Below are 23,071 nucleotides of genomic sequence, written 5' to 3' on the forward strand. Positions count from 1 at the left end.
TCCACGACTTAATAGATTCAATAACGTGACCATATCACAAACTGCCATGAGACCGGGCTGTACTTTTAAAATTTTAGTCAATATTCTGAGTTACTAAGTAAATATATTGAGATACTAAGTCAATATTTTGAGATATTGAGTCAATATATTGAGATACAACAACAGATCATTACCCTTCTGCCTCATTACCCTGACGGCAATGCACTGCCATCCCACAGATTAAATAAACATCTTACTTCCTCTGCTGGGCCGAGGAGCGTCGCGTGCAGATGAGCGCCACGATGACGACCACCACCACGGTAACGGCTCCCACGGAAACCACGATGATGACCAGCAGGTTACTATTCTTCTGAGGCGTGGCGCTGCCGTGGGGCGGACGCATCTGACCAATGGGAGACTCTGCATAACATTTACAAAAACAAAAAGGTGGAGGGACGAAAATATTAAACACAGTACACAACGTGGAGCCGCAGATGAACTGTTTGTTTGATTACGTTTATTTTGAACATGTTAGACATACAAGACACACAGCTACAAAATAAAAGCCTCCTGAATTAAAAAGTGGTTTTATTGGACCGAAAACACTGCTGTACCAATCAATACACAATTTGTTTGTGTGTGTGTGTGTGTGTGTGTGTGTGATGTGTTGTGTGTGAAAAAAAAGAAAAGAAAAAAAAAAAAAAAAAAAAAAAAAAAAAAAAAAAAAAAAAAAAAAAAAAAAAAAAAAAAAAAAAAAAAAAAAAAAAAAAAAAAAGGAGGTGCACTTGGAAAAGAAAGAAAAGGAAAGAGAAGAAGGGGGTAAAAAAAAAAGGGAGGGGGGGGGGGGAGAGAGAGAGAGAGAGAAAGAGAAAAAAGAGAGAGAGAAAGAGAAAGAAAAAAAAAGAAAAAAGAAAAAGAAAAAGAAAAGGAGAAGGGGCATAACGTCTGGATGGAGAGGAAAGGGAAGTGTTTCAAAGAGAGAGAAAGAGGGAGCGGAAGAAGAGAAAGAAGTCGCGGTGTGAGAGGATGATAGAGGGAGGGGTAAGAAAAAGCCAAAGGCGGGTGGAAGAAAGAGAAAGGGAGGAGAGAGGAAGGAGACTGAGGAAAGATAGATTAGGAAAAATATGTGTGAGAGAGATGCTCTACCTCTTTCACCTTCTCTCTCTTTCTCTCTCCATTCGGTCGTCTCTCTCAATGAAAACCACAATCCATCACAGCCTACAGCCGCAGCACAGGCACCACAATATTCACTTTTCTTTTCCTTTTTCTCTTTCCTTTATCTTTCTCCTTTTTTTTTTTTTATAAAAGTCTTCCATGCCATTTCAAACAGAAATCCTTCTGCTGACGTTCGTTCCAGGCTTTAAGATGATGCTAGAGTAAAAGGTCAAGGAGGTAATTCAAATCAAAAGGTTTCTACCTCAGGGGAGCAGGAATGGGATGGGGAAATGGGACTGCAATCTAACTAGTAGTTGTTGAGATATCAGTCTGTTAGAATAATTTACATTATCAAAGGATAGACGGAACCACTGAAGTTATATCAAAGTTAATTTTTACTTGTGAACACAAGGAGGCAGTTACAGTACTCACAGCAGAGTACAGAAGTGACCTAACGAAAAGCTCTCTACAGCCGCTTTTTATAATACCAAGTGAAATGTAATTCAATCATGATACAGAGTAGATGTCGTCAGTTGTTATCTGGTAAGAGACAATGTCGTGTCATCTATCTGGTCTGGGAGGGCATGGATGCCCTCAGGAACACACCGTGCTTAGACAAGGACAAAGCAGTGGCTCCCATGTTATCTTGTGAGTTCAAGCAGTGTTGTGGTTTCTTAACAACATCCACACACATCCACAACAGTTTAATTTAACAGAGAGAGAAAAATAGTAATCAGTATAGTATTATTCTATGCAAACAGTTTAATAAATAACAAGAGAAAAAGTATGTATCATAATTTTTCTAACAAAGTCCGTGACAGTGGTGGAAGAAGTATTCAGATCCTGTACTTAACGTGACTATATGTTAACTTTCAGTTTCTGTTGATTTCAGCGGCCCCTTTGGACAAAAGCGGTAGTGTTTTTACCACACCTGCTGTCATAAAGGTCCAGGAGTTAGCGTTACCGGGAGGTCATATAGTCACGATGAATGTTTTGCTCATACAGAAAATCATTCATTTACAATGAGAGAATACATTACAGATGCATCGTTGCATTTCAAGTGTTACATATGGTAGCCTCCTTTGGATGTATGGTGCGCTAAAGCGGGTATCACTAGCTATTTCCATCAACACGTTTGTATGCAAGTTAAGTGATATCAAATGAAAAATGGCTTATGTAAATAGTAAAGTTCGATTGAATTTCATGAATATCGACTCAAAGTTTATACGTTCGGTCTCATCGGATTTTCTCTTGACGATATACGGCTTATGCGATAAACTCTGATGGAAACGTTATTGCCGAATAAATAATGAATTGCGGTAAAGTTTGAATTCATTTTATGGGTAAAAAGACGCACCTATACAGGTCAGAAGTGGTGAAGACTGGGCGCCCAATGCACACTACCGGGAGTGCCAACGCAAATGTCCCTTATCATGTAACGAGCGTCTACTACAGCCTGTAGTACGATTGATGGCCAGCCCTTTCTATTGACAAAATCCCTGCAGCCTTCAGGGGTCTAATCGCGGGACAGGAGTCCTGTCTATTGTGCCATACACCTGTGGCACAAGGTGCACTCTGGTGTTACGCAGCGAGATCTCATGCGCCTCATCCACTCCAGGTAGGTAGTGTAGAATAATGTTCTTACCATTTGCAGATAAATATAATACGAATGTAAAAGGTTTCCATAAGAGACCAAGTGTGTTTCGGTGTATGCTTATTTAACTTAAGCCATAACTATTAGATAGTTCGGGTCACAGTGGCCTCGAGCAAAGTACATTGAGTAATAATAAGTGAAACCGGAGCAGAATGTACCGCTTCGCGTGAGAGCAAATGAAGACCAGACACAGCACAGTGGCTTCTACCCTGGCGTGTGTTGGGTAAAGATAACACTCCCTGTGCTGGAGAAAAGAGGGGGCCCAAGAAAGAAAGTATAAGAGATGAGGGGAAGTATAGAACGGGCTTACAAGGTCTGACAGTCTAGAGATACGTGGACCGGCTCTGTCTTTTTGTCTGTCGCTAGGGAAACTTAGTCTCTGCATGCCTTGTGATCCCACAGATCTGTGTATTGCAACTCCGATGCTTGACTGATTAAACTAATGTATTTGACTTTATCTTATCGTCTTATTCGGCTTTGCTTAGGATCAATTTAATTCCAATTTAACGAATGCGCGGGGATATATAGGTCTTTTATTTGGAGTCAGACAGGTCTAAAAAGAGGGGACACAGAGGAGGGAAATCCCCAACAGTAGCATCATCTTCATTCGTATGGCATTGCACACACTGTAAACACACGGTGGTCTTGCTGACCCCAAACGTTTCGCCTACCACTCTGTAGTCTGCGCATGTAGCCAGTTTGTAGCGCGCAATTGTAATACGCTTCTCGATTAGAACCGGAGAGCCATGGCTTATCTGGGTCAAGGGACGGGCCAATAAAAGTCAAAAAAACATCCGAAAATGCTTCAACCAAAGGGTTTCCGTGAAGTGTCTCTAAAGCACGATCTTCCAGAAATGTTTGGAGCGCTCCCGTTCCCACACCACAGGCCTCCACCACCTACTTAATCAGTTGAATTTGAATCACAAGATTCAAAAAATTATAAAAGTAGTGGAGAAAGATTCAACCTTTTTAGGTGACAATTAAATATGGCACATGGCACCATGGCAAATACAATCACTACCAAATTTATTTTTTTTAAAATTATAAACTAATTTTATGGATTGTCATTAGAACTTATTATCACTGATGGCAAACTATCATGATTGAAAACAAATCAAACCAATTATCCATTAAAAGCCAAAAAAATACACATCATCAGGGCTTTAATGTGAACATCACACAAATCTGCCTGTCAGACAATTGTCATATTTTGATCATATTATCATGTTCATGTTCTATTTGTATTTTCTCCGCAGCCGGTGGAGGAAGGTCTGGCAAAGCGAGACTCCAGGCACTTCTAGGGTGGCAATAGCCTGCGCCACCTGGAGCCGACACTTTGAGCTTCATTTTTGCTCTTCAGAAACCTATTGGTGACACCACAGAGACTATGTTCATATTTTTTGGTGGGGCCCTGATTGGAAACTTGGGACAACAGTTGGGAGATAACTGTAACACCTTAATGCAGTGGTTCTCAAACTTTTTTCAATAATGTATCCCACATTTTTTTTAGCCAAGTATCCCCTGAAAAGCTCAAAACATTTTGGGTAGAAAAGAAAGCCTATTTAAAGGAGAAATCTGGCGCAAAATGAAGGTAGGGGTTAATAACACATCTGTACCGAGTTGACCATTCTCTGGGATTTGTTTTCATGCTAATTGAATGTGATCAGTTTTATCGCAAACCGCTAATTAGCTTATAAAGCTAGTCGTCGGGGCAGAGGGTAAAGTAAAAAGAAATCACCATTTCTATACCACTAACAAGGCTCAAAATAGCACCACACTTCCACAGTAGCATAATGAGGGTCCCTACATGTAAACCGAAGCATTGAGAACGCTGTGCTTGAGCTATGTTACTGGTTACTGGTTACACGGCAATTGTCGTTCGACTGGTCATGACTGTTTTCCCAAGATGGTGGCCGCATTTATACATGAATGGTACAGTCTTTCTAAACTATCTTTAAACTGTCTGTACACTTACAAAGTTCTCAATGCTTCGGTTTACATGTAGGGACCCTCATTATGCTACTGTGGAAGTGTGGTGCTATTTTGAGCCTTGTTAGTGGTGCTGTATTTTTGAGAACTATGGACTGACTCAGCATGTGACGGAGCCCACGCACAATAAGGGACACACTCTGGACTTGATTATCTTCAAGGATCTGAACATTTTCAAAATTGTGGTGACTGATGTTGCTCTCTCTGATCATTCCTGTGTTTTCTTTAACGGCACTATCTCGGTGCACAAAAGTGTTCAAACAAAGGTAATCAGAAAACGGTATATCACTGAAAACACCAGTGAATCATTCATTCAGCTTTTCTCCTCCACACCCGTCCTCTTTGGGGTCTCAGTCACTGAGCTTGTAGAAAATTTCAATTGTAAAATTATAAATGTTATTGATACCATTGCTCCCACTAGAGTTAAAGCTGTCTCTTGTAAGAAAAAATCTCCATGGAGAAATGCCACACTGGTAAGAACAGAAAAAAGAGTGTCGAAAAGCTGAACGCAGGTGGCGAAAAACTAATCTCAAGGTCCATTATGAAATCCAAAAAGAGAGACTTCACATTTATAATTTGGAACTGAGGAATGCAAGGCGGTCATTCTTCTCTGACATTATTGCTAGAAACAATAATAATTCACGTGCTTTGTTTGCTACTGTCGATAGGTTAACCAACCCTCCAGTACCAATAGCATCTGGACTTTTATCCACCAAGGCCTGCAATGCCATCTTCTTCAGCGACAAAATTCAGAAAATTAGACAAACAGTCAATGCCTCCATATCAAGTACAGGTTATGTGTTGTCACAGTGTCCAGCTAAAACAAATTCCAATATGACACAATTTCATACGATCAACCCCAAAAACTTTTGATATTCTACCAACGGGCGTTTTCAAAAATGTTTTAAGTGGTTTGGCTTCAGATCTTCTACAGATTGTAAACACGTCTCTTCTTTCAGGTATCTTCCCACAGGCCCTGAAAACTGCAGCTATCAAGCCACTCTTAAAAAAGAACAATCTAGACAGGTCACTAATGAGCAACTATAGGCCGATATCAAACCTTCCATTTTTAAATAAAATCATTGAAAAAACGGGTTTTCAGCAACTCACCCTTTTCTTGTCAGTAAACAACAGTTTTGATGCCTTCCAGTCGGGTTTCCGACCAAATTACACCACTGAAACAGCTCTTGTTAAAGTCTTTAATGACATCCACTTAAACACAGAGAGTGGCAAAACATCAGTCTTAGTATTACTAGATCTCAGTGCTGCATTTGACATGGTCGACCATGACATATTGCTAGACCGATTGGAAAAACTGGGTAGTCAGTCAGTCAGTACTTAACTGGTTTGAATCCTATTTAAAGAATAGGGACTACTTTGTGTCTATAGGTAATTATGCATCTGAGCATACAAATATGACGTGTGGAGTTCCCCAAGGCTCCATTCTGGGGCCTCTTCTGTTTAACATCAACATGCATCCACTGGCTCAAATTATGGAAAACAAAACGATAAATTACCATAGTTATGCGGATGACACACAAATTTATATAACCTTAACGCCTGGGGGCTATAGTCCAATACAAAAACTGACTAAGTGCATTGAACAAATTAAGCAGCGTTCAGAACTTTCTTAAATTAAATGAAGAAAAAACTGAGGTGGTTGTTTTTGGAGCAAAAGAGGAACGATTGAAAGTCAGCGCTCAGCTTCAAATGGCAATGTCAAAAACAACAGAAAAAGCCAGAAATCTTGGTGTAGTCATGGACTCAGACCTGAATTTCAACAGCCACATTAAGATAATGACAAAGTCAGCCTATTACCACCTTAATAATATATCAAGGGTTAAAAGACTTATGTCTCAGCAGGATTTGGAAAAACTTGTCCATGCTTTTATCTTTAGTAGACTTGACTATTGTAACAGTGTCCTTACAGGTCTCCCTTAAAAATCAATCAGACAGCTGCAGCTGATTCAGAATGTTCCTGTGACTCAAAGAGTTGATTACAAAATACTACTTTTTATGCTCCGCATATCTGGAACAAACTCCCAGAAAACTGCAGGTCCGCCGCAACTCTCAGTTCTTTTAAATCAAGGCTGAAGACCTTTCTTTTTGATGTTGCCTTTCTTTAATTTCTTATACTGCACTGTGAATTTTATTCTCGTGTTTTATCTGTTTTATATGTTTTATTCGTTTGTTGCTTTTTATTGTTTAAAGTTTTATGTAAAGCACTTTGAGATGCCCTGTTGCTGAAATGTGCTATATAAATAAAATTGCCTTGAAAATAGAAATAGCGATTTCTTTTTACTTTACCAGTGCCCCGATGAATAGCTTTATAAGCTAATTAGCGGTTTGCGATAAAACTGGTCACATTCGATTAGCATGAAAACATATCCCAGAGAACGGTCGACTCGCTCACCTATCACTAACTTAATTCATTGTTATAGTTTAATTATTTCAAAAAAATCTCATGTTGATTCTCTCATGTTTCATGTGCAGAACTCCAAAGTACCCCTAGGGTATATAGGGTATGATAGTACCCCCATTTGAGAAGCACTGCCTTAATGGAATTCAGCCATTATTAATGTTAATAATTACAACTATGCATTTGTTTCTATTAAATGTCAAAATGTCTTTTGTGAAAAAGGTTTCTTATTGGTCCACAGTGTAGTGATGTTCTGATTTCATTTTGATAATAACAGTAAAGCCCACCCAGTTCTGAACTGGGGACATGGTTAGAATGTACACTTTACTTTCTTGTTGCAGCTAGGCTATTTAGAGTCTCTGGGTCCCTTTAAATGTATTTTATTAATTTATCTTTGTAATAAAAAAATGTGCCATGAATAATTATCATGCATGGTCATTACCATGAACCGTGCATACTGTATCCTACACAAATGGTCCAGACTGGAAAAAAACAACTGGATGGATTTTCACAAAATGTTCACATTCATGATCCCCAGAGGATAACTCTATTAATCTAATATTGGTGATTCCATGACCTTTCTTCTAGCCCCACTATAAGGTTGACATTAATTTGTGATCTTTAGTGAAATATGTCAACAACTATTGGATTGATTACTATGACATTTTTGGACAGCTAATCATGCTCCCTTCTGGATGAACTCATCCCTTCACTTTCGATATAGCACTATTATCATTTCAAATTTAAAAATTTTCCATGCTTTGGTTTCAGACTAAATACCTGCAAAACTAATAACAGTCCGATCAGCCTCTGCTGTACTTAATGCTTAAGTTTTAGTTAGCAACATTAGCATGCTAACAAAATAAACTTAATTAGGAGGAAATGGTAAACCTGCTGACCAACATCATGTTAGCATTGTTATTGTGAGCATATTATTGTGCTGACGATGTATATACACTACTGGTCAAAAGTTTTAGAACACCCCAATTTTTTTTGTTTTTTTAAATTGAAATTTTAGCAGTTCAAGTCCAATGAATAGCTTGAAATGGTACAAAGGTAAGTGGTGAACTGCCTGAGGTTTAAAATCAAGCTTTGAAAGTTGGTGCTACCAATTCCCACAGGTGTTCCAACTCGTCTGGATTACTTACAACCCCCTCTGTTTGTATAAAAGTATTGTTGGAACACACTGTGGTACCGTACCCTCGTGAGCATTATTTGAACAGTATTGTACTGCAGAAAGTAGTGTGTTGCTATAAAAATGGCGGGGAAAAGGCAATTAACAATGGAAGAGAGACAGACCATCATAACACTTAAGAATGTTGGTCTTTCCTACAGAGAAATTGCGAAGAAAGTCAAGTTGTCAGTGAGTACAGTATTCTTCACCATCAAAAGGCACTTAAAAAACTGGGGGAAACTCTGACAGGAAGAGGTCTGGCAGACCCAAAGCCACAACAGAATCGGAAGACAAGTTTCTGAGAGTTAACAGCTTGCGTGATAGGTGGCTCACAGGACAACAGCTTCAAGCACAGCTTAATAGTGGTTGTAATAAGCAAGTCTCAGTTTCAATTGTTAAGAGAAGACTTCAAGGTGCAGGTTTGATAGGATGAGTTGCAGCAAGAAGGCCATTGCTAAGACATCAGAATAAGAAAAAGAGGCTTGCCTGGGCCAAGAAACATCATCAATGGACTACTGAAGACTGGAAGAAGGTGTTATGGACTGATTAATCAAAATTTGAAATCTTCGGTTCATCACGCAGGATTTTTGTACGCCGTCGAGTAGGCGAAAGGATGGTTCCTCAGTGTGTGACATCAACTGTCAAACACGGAGGAGGAAGCATGATGGTCTGGGGCTGTTTTGCTGGATCCAGGGTCGGTGATTTGTACAGAGTGAAAGGCACCCTGAACCAAAACGGCTACCACAGCATTTTGCAGGGCCATGCAGTACCCTCTGGTATGCGCCTAGTTGGTCAGGGGTTCATCCTACAGCAAGATAATGACCCAAAACATAAGTCCAAGCTATACCAGAATTACCTTAGCAAAAAAGAACAAGATGGTATGCTTAAAAACATGGAGTGGCATGCACAGTCACCAGACTTAAACCCCATTGAGCTGGTTTGGGATGAACTGGACAGATCAGTGACTTCCCGGGCGGAAGTCACTGATGTAGTCAAACAACTCCACAGTGGCAAAGCCCCGGGGATTGATGAGATCCGTCCAGAAATGCTCAAGGCTCTGGGTGTGGAGGGGCTGTCCTGGTTGACACGTCTCTTCAACATTGCGTGGAAGTCTGGAACAGTGCCAAAGGAGTGGCAGACTGGGGTGGTGGTTCCCCTTTTTAAAAAGGGGGACCAGAGGGTGTGTGCCAATTACAGGGGTATCACACTTCTCAGCCTCCCTGGTAAAGTCTACTCCAAGGTGCTGGAAAGGAGGGTTCGGCCGATAGTCGAACCTCAGGTTGAGGAGGAACAATGCGGATTCCGTCCTGGTCGGTGGAACAACGGACCAGCTCTTCACTGGCAAGGATCCTGAGGGGGGCCTGGGAGTATGCCCAACCGGTCTACATGTGTTTTGTGGATTTGGAGAAGGCGTCGACCGGGTCCCCCGGGAGATACTGTGGGAGGTGCTGCGGGAGTATGGGGTGAGGGGGTCTCTACTCAGGGCCATCCAATCTCTGTACGACCAAAGTGAGAGCTGTGTCCGGGTTCTCGGCAGTAAGTCGGACTCGTTTCAGGTGAGGGTTGGCCTCCGCCAGGGCTGCGCTTTATCACCAATCCTGTTTGTAATATTTATGGACAGGATATCGAGGCGTAGTCGGGGTGGGGAGGAGTTGCAGTTCGGTGGGCTGGGGATCTCATCGCTGCTTTTTGCAGATGATGTGGTCCTGATGGCATCATCGGCCTGCGACCTTCAGCACTCAATGGATCGGTTCGCAGCCGAGTGTGAAGCGGTTGGGATGAGGATCAGCACCTCTAAATCGGAGGCCATGGTTCTCAGCAGGAAACCGATGGAATGCCTTCTCCGGGTAGGGAATGAGTCCTTACCCCAAGTGAAGGAGTTCAAGTACCTTGGGGTTTTGTTCGCGAGTGAGGGGACAACGGAGCGGGAGATTGGTCGGAGAATCGGCGCAGCGGGTGCGGTATTACATTCCATCAATCGCAACGTTGTGACGAAAAGAGAGCTGAGCCAGAAGGCAAAGCTCTCGAATGCTCTCCCCTGCTGGAGCTGCTCCCCCCGCGACCCGACACCGGATAAGCGGACGAAGATGGATGGATGGATGAAGAATCATTTATAATGACAAATAAATGATAATGATGATGATGATGAAAAAATGTTTAAAAAACGGACGAAACACCCTTCAACCATGTTATGAGTGTTGCCGTTGCATAGTTTGTCCACCAGAGGGCGCTCTACAACATCCCTGTTAGCAACACTCTTTCATTTTTTTTTTTTGTTTTTGTTCAAAGGACTTTAAGTTTCATATCTTAAGTTTGTATTTTTATTTATCAGAACTTTAATATATTTTGATGTTCCTCTGTTCTGTTGTGACAATAAAATGTTTATTTTTAAACCGCATTATCATATTATTTTAGTGAGGATATATATATATATATATGTCTCTGTCTGTGTGTGTATATCGATACAAATATTTGGTGATTTAAAAATCAGAATATCAGATTTTTAAATTTTATTCCGATATATATATATATATATATATATATATATATATATATATATATATATATATATATATCGGAATATCAGATTTTTAAATCACCAAATATTTGTATCGATATCGGCATTAAAAATCCTTTATCGGTCTGGCTCTATGCCCAACTAGCCGCTAGCGCTGCTAGCATGGCTGTAGACTGTGATTCTTGATGATATTGAACTTCTGTTCATATAAACAACACACTTTTAATCAGGGTTTTGGTTCATGTTATTAAGTAGCCTAATAAACAATGTCAATCATCTTCGTACCAATGTGAAGCTTTTCTGTGAGGTCAGATGTCATACAGAGAGAAAAAAAATGCTGTTATACCTTTCAGCTAAATGACGTTTCAGGGGAATATGAGGATTCATTTTAATGTCTTCCATTATAGACCATTTTGAGCACTGTTTTTGTTTTTAACCAAAGCTGAGATATGTTTTAGTGTAATTGCTTGAGTGGTATGAAGCTCTCAGCCCTGACACAGCCAACATCACCTCCTTCAGAGAAAATAGGGGGAGAATAAAAACATTATAGTGAATGTATCAGCAGCCAAACTTTGCTACAGCCAGACCTCCAGCATGCCCAGACTCTGTCAGTGGATCAGAGCAACATCACATCACCTGAGTCTTGCACAGACAGTAAACTTAGACCTACAGAACTGTGACCTGTTGGAAAGAGTCGGAGGTGAATATTCTCTGTAGGTCTTTTTTTCAAGTGAGAGGAAACTTTAGCGATATAAAGGATGACACCGTGTTAAAGATGAAATACGGCGGAGGTGATGAATGAGGCTTTGCCCTCGCTGGCTGACCGGCCATAAAGCCTGAGGAGGGCAGAGGTCAGAGAGGACAGATTTATGATCGCCTCCGGCAGCACCTACAACACTGACAAAATGTTAGAGGGACCGTCTTCACACACACACACACACACACACACACACACACACACACACACACACACACACACACACACACACACACACACACACACACACACACACACACACACACACACACACACACACACACTGCTTGACTGTTTTCCAATGAGACACTGAATCACTGCCAGCTACAGACCCTGACCTCTAACCTCTATGCGGAGGAGATGTAACTGAACAGCTTTTCTTTAAACTGAAATGAGAGTCGACAGTTTATGGTTATGAGGATGATTTGTATTGTTAGCAGTAGATTTAGCTCTTGGCAGTAGTTTTCAATATCAGCATTTGCACGAGTATGCATGTGACTTGTTTTGCACATGCAGGATCGTTTGAAAGACACACATACATACACACAGACTCCATGATTTACAGTAAGTTATTAGCAATTTTAATTAACTTTAGTATTGACTATAAAATTAGCATTTTCGTGAGTACTGACTTTTGCATTAGTGCGTGCATTATTAATATTAGCATTAGTAAAGGAATAAGCATTGATATCAGTGTTAGCATGTGTTGAGTGTTGATAACTACAGTAGTATAAATGTTGGCACAAATAGTTTTATTAGCATTAGCGAAAGTAGGCTACTATACATATTCATATTAAACCTTAGCATGAGCTATGCATTTAACATTCAATTAGCATTATTGTTCATATTGGCATTAATATAAGTATTGTACTGGCTTGATTATTATTACTAGCATTAACATTAGCATTAGTGTAGTAATGTAGTAATGTATTATGATTAATATTAGTATTAGTGTAGGTGTAACACTTGATAACAGTGTTAGCATGTATATAACAATTAGCTTTGACATCAATATTAGTTATGTTGTTAGTAGCAGTAGTTTTAGGATTAGCATTAGCATTGTATTACCATGTGCAAGTACTATTTTAACTACTATAGCTTTGTCATGTCATATCATTGGCATTGAGATTAACGTAAGGTTAGCATAAGTATTAGGCTACCTTTGGTACATTACAGTAACAATTAGTATTAACAATAGCATTAGTATTATCATTGGTAATATTAAGGTAACAGTTGAATTATAGCTCAGTAGTTCCCAAGTGTCTTTCGTTAATGCCCCCTAAACTGACACAAATTAGACCTCAGGCCCCAATTTGTTGAGATTTTGTCCCATGGGTCCCCCCATTTTAAAACGATTTTTGCTTTTAGATATTTTATTACACAAAGTGTTTGAAACCTAAGACCAAATTAGTTACAAATTCTGTCATTGTGTTACTTCTGGATGGAATTATAGTGTATTGCTAGGGACCCCCTGGAACCCACTCAAGGAGCCCTGGGGGTCCACTGTTCAATTTGAATATAATACTGGATAGTTTACTGAATAATAATTCAATATATATTATATCAATTGTGATAATTTATAGTCTTCTGTAACATTTTTCTGTCAGTTAAATGTAGTAGACAAAATCAAATTGAGTAAAAATGTCATTCAGTTTAGAAAACAAAAACAAAAGAACAATTCTGGAAAGGTACAGTAAAGAGTAGGGAGGTTGTAACTCTTGAGTAGAGATGTTCAAATTATTATTGTTATTTTGTATTAACTTGTTTCAGTTTTGTTCTGATCTTTTAGAAGCTAAATGTGATTGATTAATTTACTGGATGGACAGTAGCTTAAGGATGGTACATGAAAATATTATGTAATTAATAACATTATGGACAAGGTTTTTGGTTGAAGGGTTGTATGGTTGTTTATTGAAAAGCAATAATTTGAAAACACTTTGACAAGGGTTATTTTTGTAATTAAAGAGGTAAGGTAAGGACATTTCAAAAAGGGTAGGACCAGAAAATCATTTTGCTCCTTTTTGGACAAGAGTATTCATTTATTTTGCTTTTTCTTTCAGTGAAATACTATACACAATAGTATTTTGCTTATTTTTTTGTATGTTGTTCGAAAAGTTCCGAACAGGCACGTTTTGAGCAGGCACCGGACTAGTTATATTAAAATCTACAAGCAGGATATTTATATGCCACCACACTTTTTTTAATACTGTTCTTCCATAAAGATTATTTTCTCCAATTTGTAAAAACACTTATTGATGGTGAGATAGCGAATCTAATATTTTTTTCCTGCAAGCAGCAATACGACAACAAACAGGAAGCAAACACTAACGGACAGATCAGCGATCTGCATCTCCTTGTCAGGAAGCAGCAAGTCATCAACCAAAGTTTAGATCAAAGAAAACAAATGTGTCGCTGTGATAATCGAATGATGCTGCTGAATATCCCACACACACATAATCAGCTCAGCTCCCAGGAAATTTGGTTTCACTGAAATAAATAGAATCCAAGAATGAACACAAATGTAATTCTACTTTCTGACAATCACATTCGGTCAAGCAGAAGAACTGTGTGTGTGTGTGTTACCGTTGATGCTGCTCCTGTCTATTAGGTTGGTGTCAGACGGCCAGTAGGCATGGTCGCCCCCTCGACCTGGAATACCAGAAAAAAACAGGAACATCAGGAAGGAACAACAACAAAGAAATACAATATGGCGGTGATGAAGAAGGAAAAGCTGAGTCATTTTGCAGATGGAATAGAGGGGTCGGACAGAGAGATTGGTTCCTTGTTAGGAAATAAATTACTTTGTTACGACGGTGCACACACACATTCATGTCATGTGTGTGCTCTCTCTCTCTCTCTCTCTCTCTCTCTGTCAGGTTTTATGGACCTGCCACTTCATAGGTATTTGGATTGGCTCTAAGATTATAAATTCCAAAGTGGCTAAGGTTATAAGTGGCAAAAGAAAACCTGCTGAACTCTTGGCTTTAACAAACTACAAACTATCAGCAGAGGCAGGAAGGACTCTGTTGGTTTGTTTTTTATCCATAAAATGTTACACGTTTGAAGGAGGAGCCCACAAAGACTTGTTCTTTGAATAAATGTCTTCTTGAGCTGCATTGTGCTGAATCATAGCCCCATATTCACAAATCTGAGCTAAATTTTAAGCCTGGTTCGTTCTACAGGGTCAAACTAAGTGAACCAAGGCTAACTAACTATACAGGTTTCTCATAGAGAGCCAAACTGAGCTAACCAATGCAACATCACTATACCGGTCTCTCCTACAGGGCCAAACTGGGCTAACCAAGGCTTAATCCCTAGACTCATCTCTCATACGAGGCCAAACTTAGCTGAACGTTGCTAAATCACATTACTGGTTTCCCTTCCTGCGAACAGCATTTTTAATAACCAGTCTGCTCTGCAATCTATTTTTAATGATCTGGTCAATGATTTTAATAAATTGTGTTCCTTCACAATAGATGCCACTGCACCTATTACGACCAGGTCAGTAGCAGCCACCAAATCATCCATGTGGATAAATTATGCTTACTGTAGCTGAAAGCAAGTCTGCAATAGGGCTGAGTGCAGATGGAAAAAGACAAAGTTTATTTTTCCACACATGAAATAGCTTTTCAGAATCAGAATCAGAAAAGCTTTTTTGCCAGGTAAGTAGCACTTAGTAAACATTTGCTTTGGTTTGGTGCACACATAAACATATTTAAACATTAATATGAAATAAAAAAAACAATAAATACAGAAACAAATAACACAATCTTTGCTCAATCACAAAATAAAAGATACAAGAACAGCTAACTTCTCCAGATGAATTACTACTAAATAACACAATCTCCGAGCTCTGTTCAGCACAATCAATTTGCTTGTACAATCTCCCGCTGCTATCTCTGCCACCTCAACTGAAGTTTGGGAGTTGTATTTATAATTTTATGTCAACAAAATCAACAGCATCAGATCCAACATTGTGCCCCTGTTCACCTCTTCTGATCTATTTAGCAGTGTTCCAATTTTATCTACTAAATTTGCCCCTATGACCATGGACAACCTCATAGAGACAATTTCTCATCTGCTAAGTTAGTCAAGGTGTTCCACAAGGCTCTGTGCTTGGACCAATTATATTCACCTTATACAGTATATCATTCCTTTAGGAAATATTATTAGGAAAAACTCCATAAACTTTGATTATTGTGCAGATGATACCCAATTATATCTATTGATTAAGCCAGAAGAAACCAGAAGGGCCAAACTGAGCAAATCATTAAGTAATTGAGCTAATCATCTTCGTTAAATCATTAGCTTAGTTTCTATTGGAGGGTCAAATAAATCTAGCCAATACGAAATTCAATTTAGTCTTTTTACAGACCAGACTGTCAACATCTCTGATTTTTGTCAGTTATTCAAATAGGTGTGGTGCTGCATCTATTGTCAGCTGTTTCTCCTTGTCTGAGCATCAATGGACCAATAAAAGCATTGTATGTGGGACTAAGAAAAGGGATGTCATCTTACAGAACATACATAGCTACACCCATTAAAAAAAGCGGCAGAAAAATGGTGACAAGCATGGAATTAAAACCATTAGCAGTACATAATCAGCAACAAAATAGATATGCAAGCTTTAAAGTGATGGTTCGGAGTAATTCACCCTAGGGTCCTTTGCACCATGACCTCGAGCCAAACACCCACCCAGAAGCTTTTTTCACCTGGGTCTAACATTGGGAGAGTTAGCGTAGAGTAGCGTTATCAGATGAATAGCTTAGCGCAGGGGCTAACGGACCCACGTTTGTATCTCGTAAATTACCCCACTAATAATGCCCGAAATGATACCAAACGTCTACAAGTAGTACAAATAGGTTATGCACTCATAAAACGATGGATTGGAAAGTTTGTAAGTACACCAGAAGTTTATGTAAATAACACTTGCCTGCTGGCTTCTGCTCTCTGCTGTTGTTGCTGCTGCAGTAAGACGAGTGCTTAGGGCCGTCTACAAATTACAACACCGAAAAGAGATGCAACAAAAATATTTATTAATTTAACTTTTTTTTTTTTAAAGTAAGTGCTGTAGTATAACTAGCAGGAGACAAGTAATAATTGAGGTAAGTTTGGAGACATTACCTTATTTAATCATTGAGTTAATAAATATTTTTGTTGTAACTCTTTTCGGTGTAGTAATTTGTAGACATTACTCTCTTAACTGCACTGTAGCAGCAGCAGCAACAGAGACCAGCAGTGTTCATAAACTTCTGGTGTACTTACAAACTTTCCAATCCACCCTTTTATGAGAGCATAACTTACTTTAACAAACTTGTATGACGTTAGTATCTTTGGGCTGATTAATTAGTATGGGTAACTTACAAGATACAAACGTGGGTCAGCTAGCGGGTGCGCAAAGCTATTCAGCTTGATAACGCTACCAGCTAACTCTCCCAATGTTAGACTCAGGTGAAAGAAGGTTGTGTTTGGCTTCGATATCGTTAAAGGACCCTAGTAATTACTCCGAACCATCACTTTAAGTCACCCAACTCAACACTTCATTGCTGCAGTTCAATGTCCACAAAAATCAAAACTAAAATGGGCGACCGAAGACCGTCCTAGCAGAATGCACAGACAAGAAACTGAAATTTCTGTATAAGGTCTGCAGTTGAACCCTCTTTACATAGTCGCCACCTGAAGGATGTCATTCACCATTTCCCTGCTTCTGATTTAACCTGATCCCTGAATCACCACCTACATCACTGATTTGTTAAGCAATTCAAATGAATGTGTTCCACCCATTGATGGCTGTTTATAGAGCTGTTTACGCCAGTTAGGAAAACAACTGCGTTAAATAGAGAAGATTAAGAATGTGGACATTATCTTCCAACAGAGCTGGCTAGCTACCTAGCCTGCATTCATGAAAAATAGCCACAGAAAACTGTCAAGAAGAGTGGATGAAATCATTGCTTATGTACAAGTTGTTGGAAGTCAACTTACATAAATAACACTAACATCAAAAAAATATGTTGATTTTTAGTGTTGTTATTTCTTTAAGTTGACTGTTTTATAAAGATGTAAGATGTGTCTGTGGGTTTAGTTTAATTTCCCTTTATTCCAAATGTTCTTACTTGGTTCTACTTTTAGAATAATTAGTTTATTTTGAGTCCCTTGTACAGTAGCTGTATTATCTGTGCAACCACTAGCCTTATTTGCTGTCATAGCATCAATTGTGTTTAAAAAATGATTCAAAAATGTATTTATTTGGCTAGTACTGTATATTTAGTTTTCAACTTGCAGTTGAGCCAGTACGTGAATTTGAAACACTGGTGAAGGAAATTTTAAGAGGAAGTCAGAAAGAGTTAATCCCTGACACTGCCAAAAAAATTAAAACTGACAAAAGATTTCCAAAATTTCAACACTGTTGCCTATCACAAACTGAATCTACACATCTCAAAGCATGCCACGATACATAATTCTCCCACATTTTAAAGTTAAAAGCTGGTTTCTTCCTCACACTACGTGTTGAGTTTCGGTGCTGTGAAATATGGAGCAGATTTGATGTTTTCTTGCAGTTTGAAGCTACAGAAACAAGTTTGATTAAAGCTGAATTTTAAAATGCTGATGTTTCTGAAAACACACACACACTGTGTGTGTACAATGTAAGGTTTAAAGTAACAAGGCTGAACATCAATCTTCCCTTCTCCCCTGACAGCACTTCTGATTTATATGAAGGACCGCAGTGTGTACATGTGCACATACCTACACACACACACACGCATGCACGCACTCACACACACACACACACACACACACGTCAGTGACAAACAGCACCATTTAACACCCTGACACCGGCGCTCAGACTCTCTGCTTCAGTGTCCCCATTGCTTCACTGCGCTTACATCCAGCTCCACTGAAAGTTCACAGAATGCATTTGTAAAAAGCAGTGAGCACCTGGGACAAAGGTGGTCTGAGTGCCATATCCACCCTGTATATACTGAGCTATATACTGGGAATCTTCACTGATGTACTGATTCCTGATCATGGAACAGGTTAAGAGCTGTGTCCGTATTCCCAGCAGGAAGACAAAGCAGGTTTACGCTGGGCTCAGCCAGGGTTGTTTCTTTTGTTTCGGATTTTCATCAGGCCTCAGGATTGCATTTCGGTTCTTTTGACATGTTAGCAGCATGGCTCTATGGGTGGTCAGCCATTTCACCACTTTGGTCCAGAAATATCTCTACAAATGTTTGATGGATTGGTCTCTTACGGACATTAATTGTTCCCAGAAGATTTATTTCATGCCGTGTTATCATGACATGGTACGGCTCTGCTCGACCTAACAGATTCTCAGCTGATCGCCATAGCGACGCTGGTTGAATCCTTTCGTCTGTAACCAAATAGGGGTGTAAATCCATGTTTTATCATAATACGATATTATATCAATTCCTAGGACATCGATACAATATTCACTGATATCACAAAGTCTGCCACGATATGATTTCTAGTCAATTCAAAACAATTTAGGGGTCTGCGACGATACCATAAGCCCATTTAACACAATCAGTTAAATTTATAAATATTTACAAAAAGCAACTAAAATACGATTAGTCCATTTCATTACTGAGCTCTTCCTGACATTTAAATTAAATAAAATACTATTCGTTTTAGTAAAAACAATAAATATAAAGTGGGAATATAAAAATAAAGGCACATCTTGAAGATGACGATATGCATTGATATTTTCACTTTGTATCGATAATATTGGATGGTTGAGGATTGAATCGATATATGGATCCAGATCGATGTATCGTTACACCCCTATAACCAAACAGAGGTACTTAACTACACTTTGTCAATTGTACGGCGTACCTCACACAGTGTACGGCGTAGTTTCACGGGCTGTCATTTTTATTTTAAATCTGGGTCGAGTGAATTAAAGAATTGCGTTCACTTTTGACGGTAGCTTGGCAGTTTAAAAGTCGTGGGTTGGTGCAGGACGTCCCGTGTCATGCTAGTGAAGGTTTTCTCTAAACAAAGAGTGGTCTGCCGTGTTTTAACTCCACCTTCTATTATCGCAGTTCCTGCAGGTTTCACCAAGTCAAATCTAAGACTTTTTAAGACCTTTTAGGACCATTATGCATGAAATTTAAGACCTATATCACAAAGTCAACTAAGCCCTAAATTTTAAGCCAAGTATCGGTAAACTTTGCACTTCCCCATAGCTAAAGAATACAATCCGTTTTATGTCTGTGGTACAATCCGAAAGAGACTCGCGCCAATGACATGGAAGCTGAATGGCTGCATTTGTAGTCGTAATACAGCAAAGAGGAGGTAGTGTTGCATGGACGTAGGGAAATTAAGACCTGTTTAAAAATGTTTAAGACCTAGAACACAATACTTGAGCGAACGTAAGACTTTTTAAGGTCTAAAATTTTGATAATTGTTTGGGCATTTTATATATTTTTTATTTATATAGGACCGCTGAAGACATGAAAGGGGAGAGAGAGGGGGGAATGACATGCAGCAAAGGGCCACAGGTCGGAGTCAAACCCGCGGCCGCTACGTCGAGGAGTAAACCTCTATATATACGCGCGTTCTACCAGGTGAGCTACCCAGGCGCCGGAAATTTTTGAAATTTTAGACTTTTTAAGACCTTGCGTAAACCCTGTTATCGGCTCACCTCGCTCGGTACCTCGCCGGAAGTGGTACCAAAAAAAGTACCAGCTACCAGGTATTATCCACAACTTTTGCTAATGCTATGGGAATCAAAAGATGCAACACTGTATGATGGGAAGGCTCTCTGTGCATGTCATCATAACAGTGTAACAGTCTGTTGGTGAGAACCTGTTTCAGATTGATACTGAACGCTCATTACACTTAAAATTCAGAGGGCCCTATTTTAACGATCTAAGCGCACGGCGTGAAGCGCCTGGCGCAGGTGTGTTTAGGGCGTGTCCAAATCCACTTTTGCTAGTTTGATGGCGGAAAAAAGGGTCCGTGAGCCAGGTGCATGGTACTAAAGGGTTGTCCTTAGTGTCTTCATTAATCAGAGGTGTGTTTTGGGCGTAACATGCAATCAACCAATCAGAGATCATCTCCCATTCCCTTTAAAAGCCAGGCACGTTTGGACCTTGGAGCATTGCTATTATGATGGAGAATTTGCACCGTAATATTTTTATTTGTAAAAACACACTTTTGCATGTGTGTGTGCTGCTGTGCGTCCCTGTGTGTGTAACAAGCATAGTGTGCGCGCGCTGTGCACGAACCTAGGCACATTTTACTAATGCTCTGTTAAAATAACAATGAAATGCTGCGTTATTGACTTTAGACCAGGTTTTTGTTGGTCAATGGTGCGATCACTTCCCGCTGTCCCAAGATAGCAATACTCCCAGAATGCACCTGAACACACCTCCCTGTAAGACCAGCACGCCCATGGACACACAGATGGGCGCAGGTGCATTTGCTATTTAAACGCTGCGTGCGCTGGACGGGAAATGGACAACTGCGTCTGTCTTAAACTAGTAAAGACACTTGTGTCGGGCTTTGCGCTGCGCCGGGTGGAAGATAGGGCCTTTAAAAGCCTTTAAAAGGTAACAAATTGAACATTAAAAACACATGCAAAATTATTCTTCATGGTCTCTGAGCTAATGTGAGATTCCAAAGTTTAGGGACGCAAATTAAAAAAAAGTTTTGAGTTCTCATTAGCATCAGGTCCCCCTCTGCTTGCTGTTTGCTGGAGCTGATGAAAAGAACCAGTGAACAGAGTGTTAATTATGTCTGAGTTAATTTGATGAACTTAAATATGGTAAACAGCTCTTTTCCATCGCCTCTCATAATTCTGAATTAATACCTACAAAGGCCTTCCTCTTTCTCCTGTTAAATCTCTTTCTCAGAGGAGGCTTTTTTTCTCTATTTTTTGCCATGCAAATAACAAACGATTTCCCTTCAGGTTGATGGGTCGGGGGCATGGAGTGAAAAAAAAAAATCAATTCAGAAGAGAATGAAGAAAATGCCTCTGTTTTCATAATTTTTCTGTATCTCTCATTTCTCCTTAGTGTACATGGGACTAAGGTTTTAGATAATCATCCGTCCTTTCATCTTTCCTCCTTTTATCCTTCTTTTCCTTTATTCTAAACCATGTTGTAGCTGACAGTAGTTGGGAAATCAGAATGAAATGGGACAAATACTCATTAAGGTCCGCTTCCTTTCAATTAGTTAAAATGAGTGTAATTGCTGGCACAGGTATTCTTCTGCATAACTTGGGCTAGTCAATGGTCAAATGTGCACAGTCCTGCTCCTACATTTCATTGGGATGTCTGTAATCTGTAACAGGGACCTTCAAATGAAATCAAATAGTGATGGTGATTTGAAGATCAAAGACAGTTTGGGACTGAAGATTATTTAAACATAACTAGGGATTCACATTAATGTGAAAATTATTGGAGATGATTTGAGAATGCTTGGAATATCAGACAGGATGTGAAGACCATTTGATTAAAAGATTACTTGGATTAGAAGTGATCTGATAAAAAGACATGAAATGAGAAGATTTGAAGGATTTTTAAATCAAGAACTTGAAGAGAGCTTGAATCCACGCGTGCACGCAGGCTGGATGCACAACACACACACACACAACACACACACACACACACACACACACACACACACACACACACACACACACACTGGTAGGGGAAAAGGCCTACCTTGATCATTGGCCATCTTGTCCGGATGTTCCACTGAAACAGCAACAGAGAGAGAGTCAGTAAACTTAAAAAAAAATAAAAAAAATAAAAAAGGAATATATTCACACACACACACACACACACACACACACACTCTGACAGACCTTTGGCGGTCCTGAAGTGGACGGGCTCAGACAGAGGGCCGACTCCTTTGGCGTTCTTGGCTTGAATCCTGAAGTAATAAACCGTGTCGAGGTTCAGATCCACCACCTGATGGGTCAGCCGGTCACCGGTGATCGCCTCCATCACCCAATCATCTATCGGCATGTTCTTATCCAGCGTGTAGTACAGGATGTAACCTGACAGACAATACATACATAAATAATATATAAGACCTGAGAAGACAAATATATAACCATAGTATGTATAAGTTCTAAAAATATCAGATCTGTGTGTGTGTGTGTGTGTACATGCGTGTGTTTGGTGCTGTGTTGTGCTGTTATCCCTGCAGGAAGCGTTTGATTCGTCCTCCAGGACACTGCAGGAGCAGCAGAGCTCGTTAAAACAGACGGGTATACAGCCGGGTTGATCGCCCAGAGGAGAGAGAGGGAACAATGGAAGAAAGTGTGTGTGCGTGTGTGTGTGTGTGTGTGTGTGTGTGTGTGTGTGCGTGCGTGCGTGCGTGCGTGCATACATGGACCGACAACTTGAAATTCTTATGACAGTGTTTTGATATTGCAAGGAGAAAAATATTGCTTT

At 39.7% G+C, this 23,071-nt stretch overlaps 1 protein-coding gene across 4 annotated transcripts in view; it reads right to left on the bottom strand.

The window, feature by feature from the left end:
- dcc (DCC netrin 1 receptor) overlaps positions 1-23,071 on the bottom strand; it is a 338,290-nt gene that overhangs the window by 68,069 nt on the left and 247,150 nt on the right. For all 4 annotated transcript variants that reach the window (XM_039780568.1, XM_039780567.1, XM_039780566.1 and 1 more), the window contains exons 20-23: positions 22,477-22,671; positions 22,334-22,366; positions 14,229-14,294; positions 237-399 (exon numbers count right to left, since the gene is read on the bottom strand). In XM_039780568.1, coding sequence (XP_039636502.1) covers positions 237-399; positions 14,229-14,294; positions 22,334-22,366; positions 22,477-22,671 — 457 coding nt within the window. The remainder of the gene's footprint in view (positions 1-236; positions 400-14,228; positions 14,295-22,333; positions 22,367-22,476; positions 22,672-23,071) is intronic.

The sequence above is a fragment of the Perca fluviatilis genome, chromosome 17, assembly GCF_010015445.1.
Source record: "Perca fluviatilis chromosome 17, GENO_Pfluv_1.0, whole genome shotgun sequence".
Taxonomy (NCBI): Eukaryota; Metazoa; Chordata; class Actinopteri; order Perciformes; family Percidae; genus Perca; species Perca fluviatilis.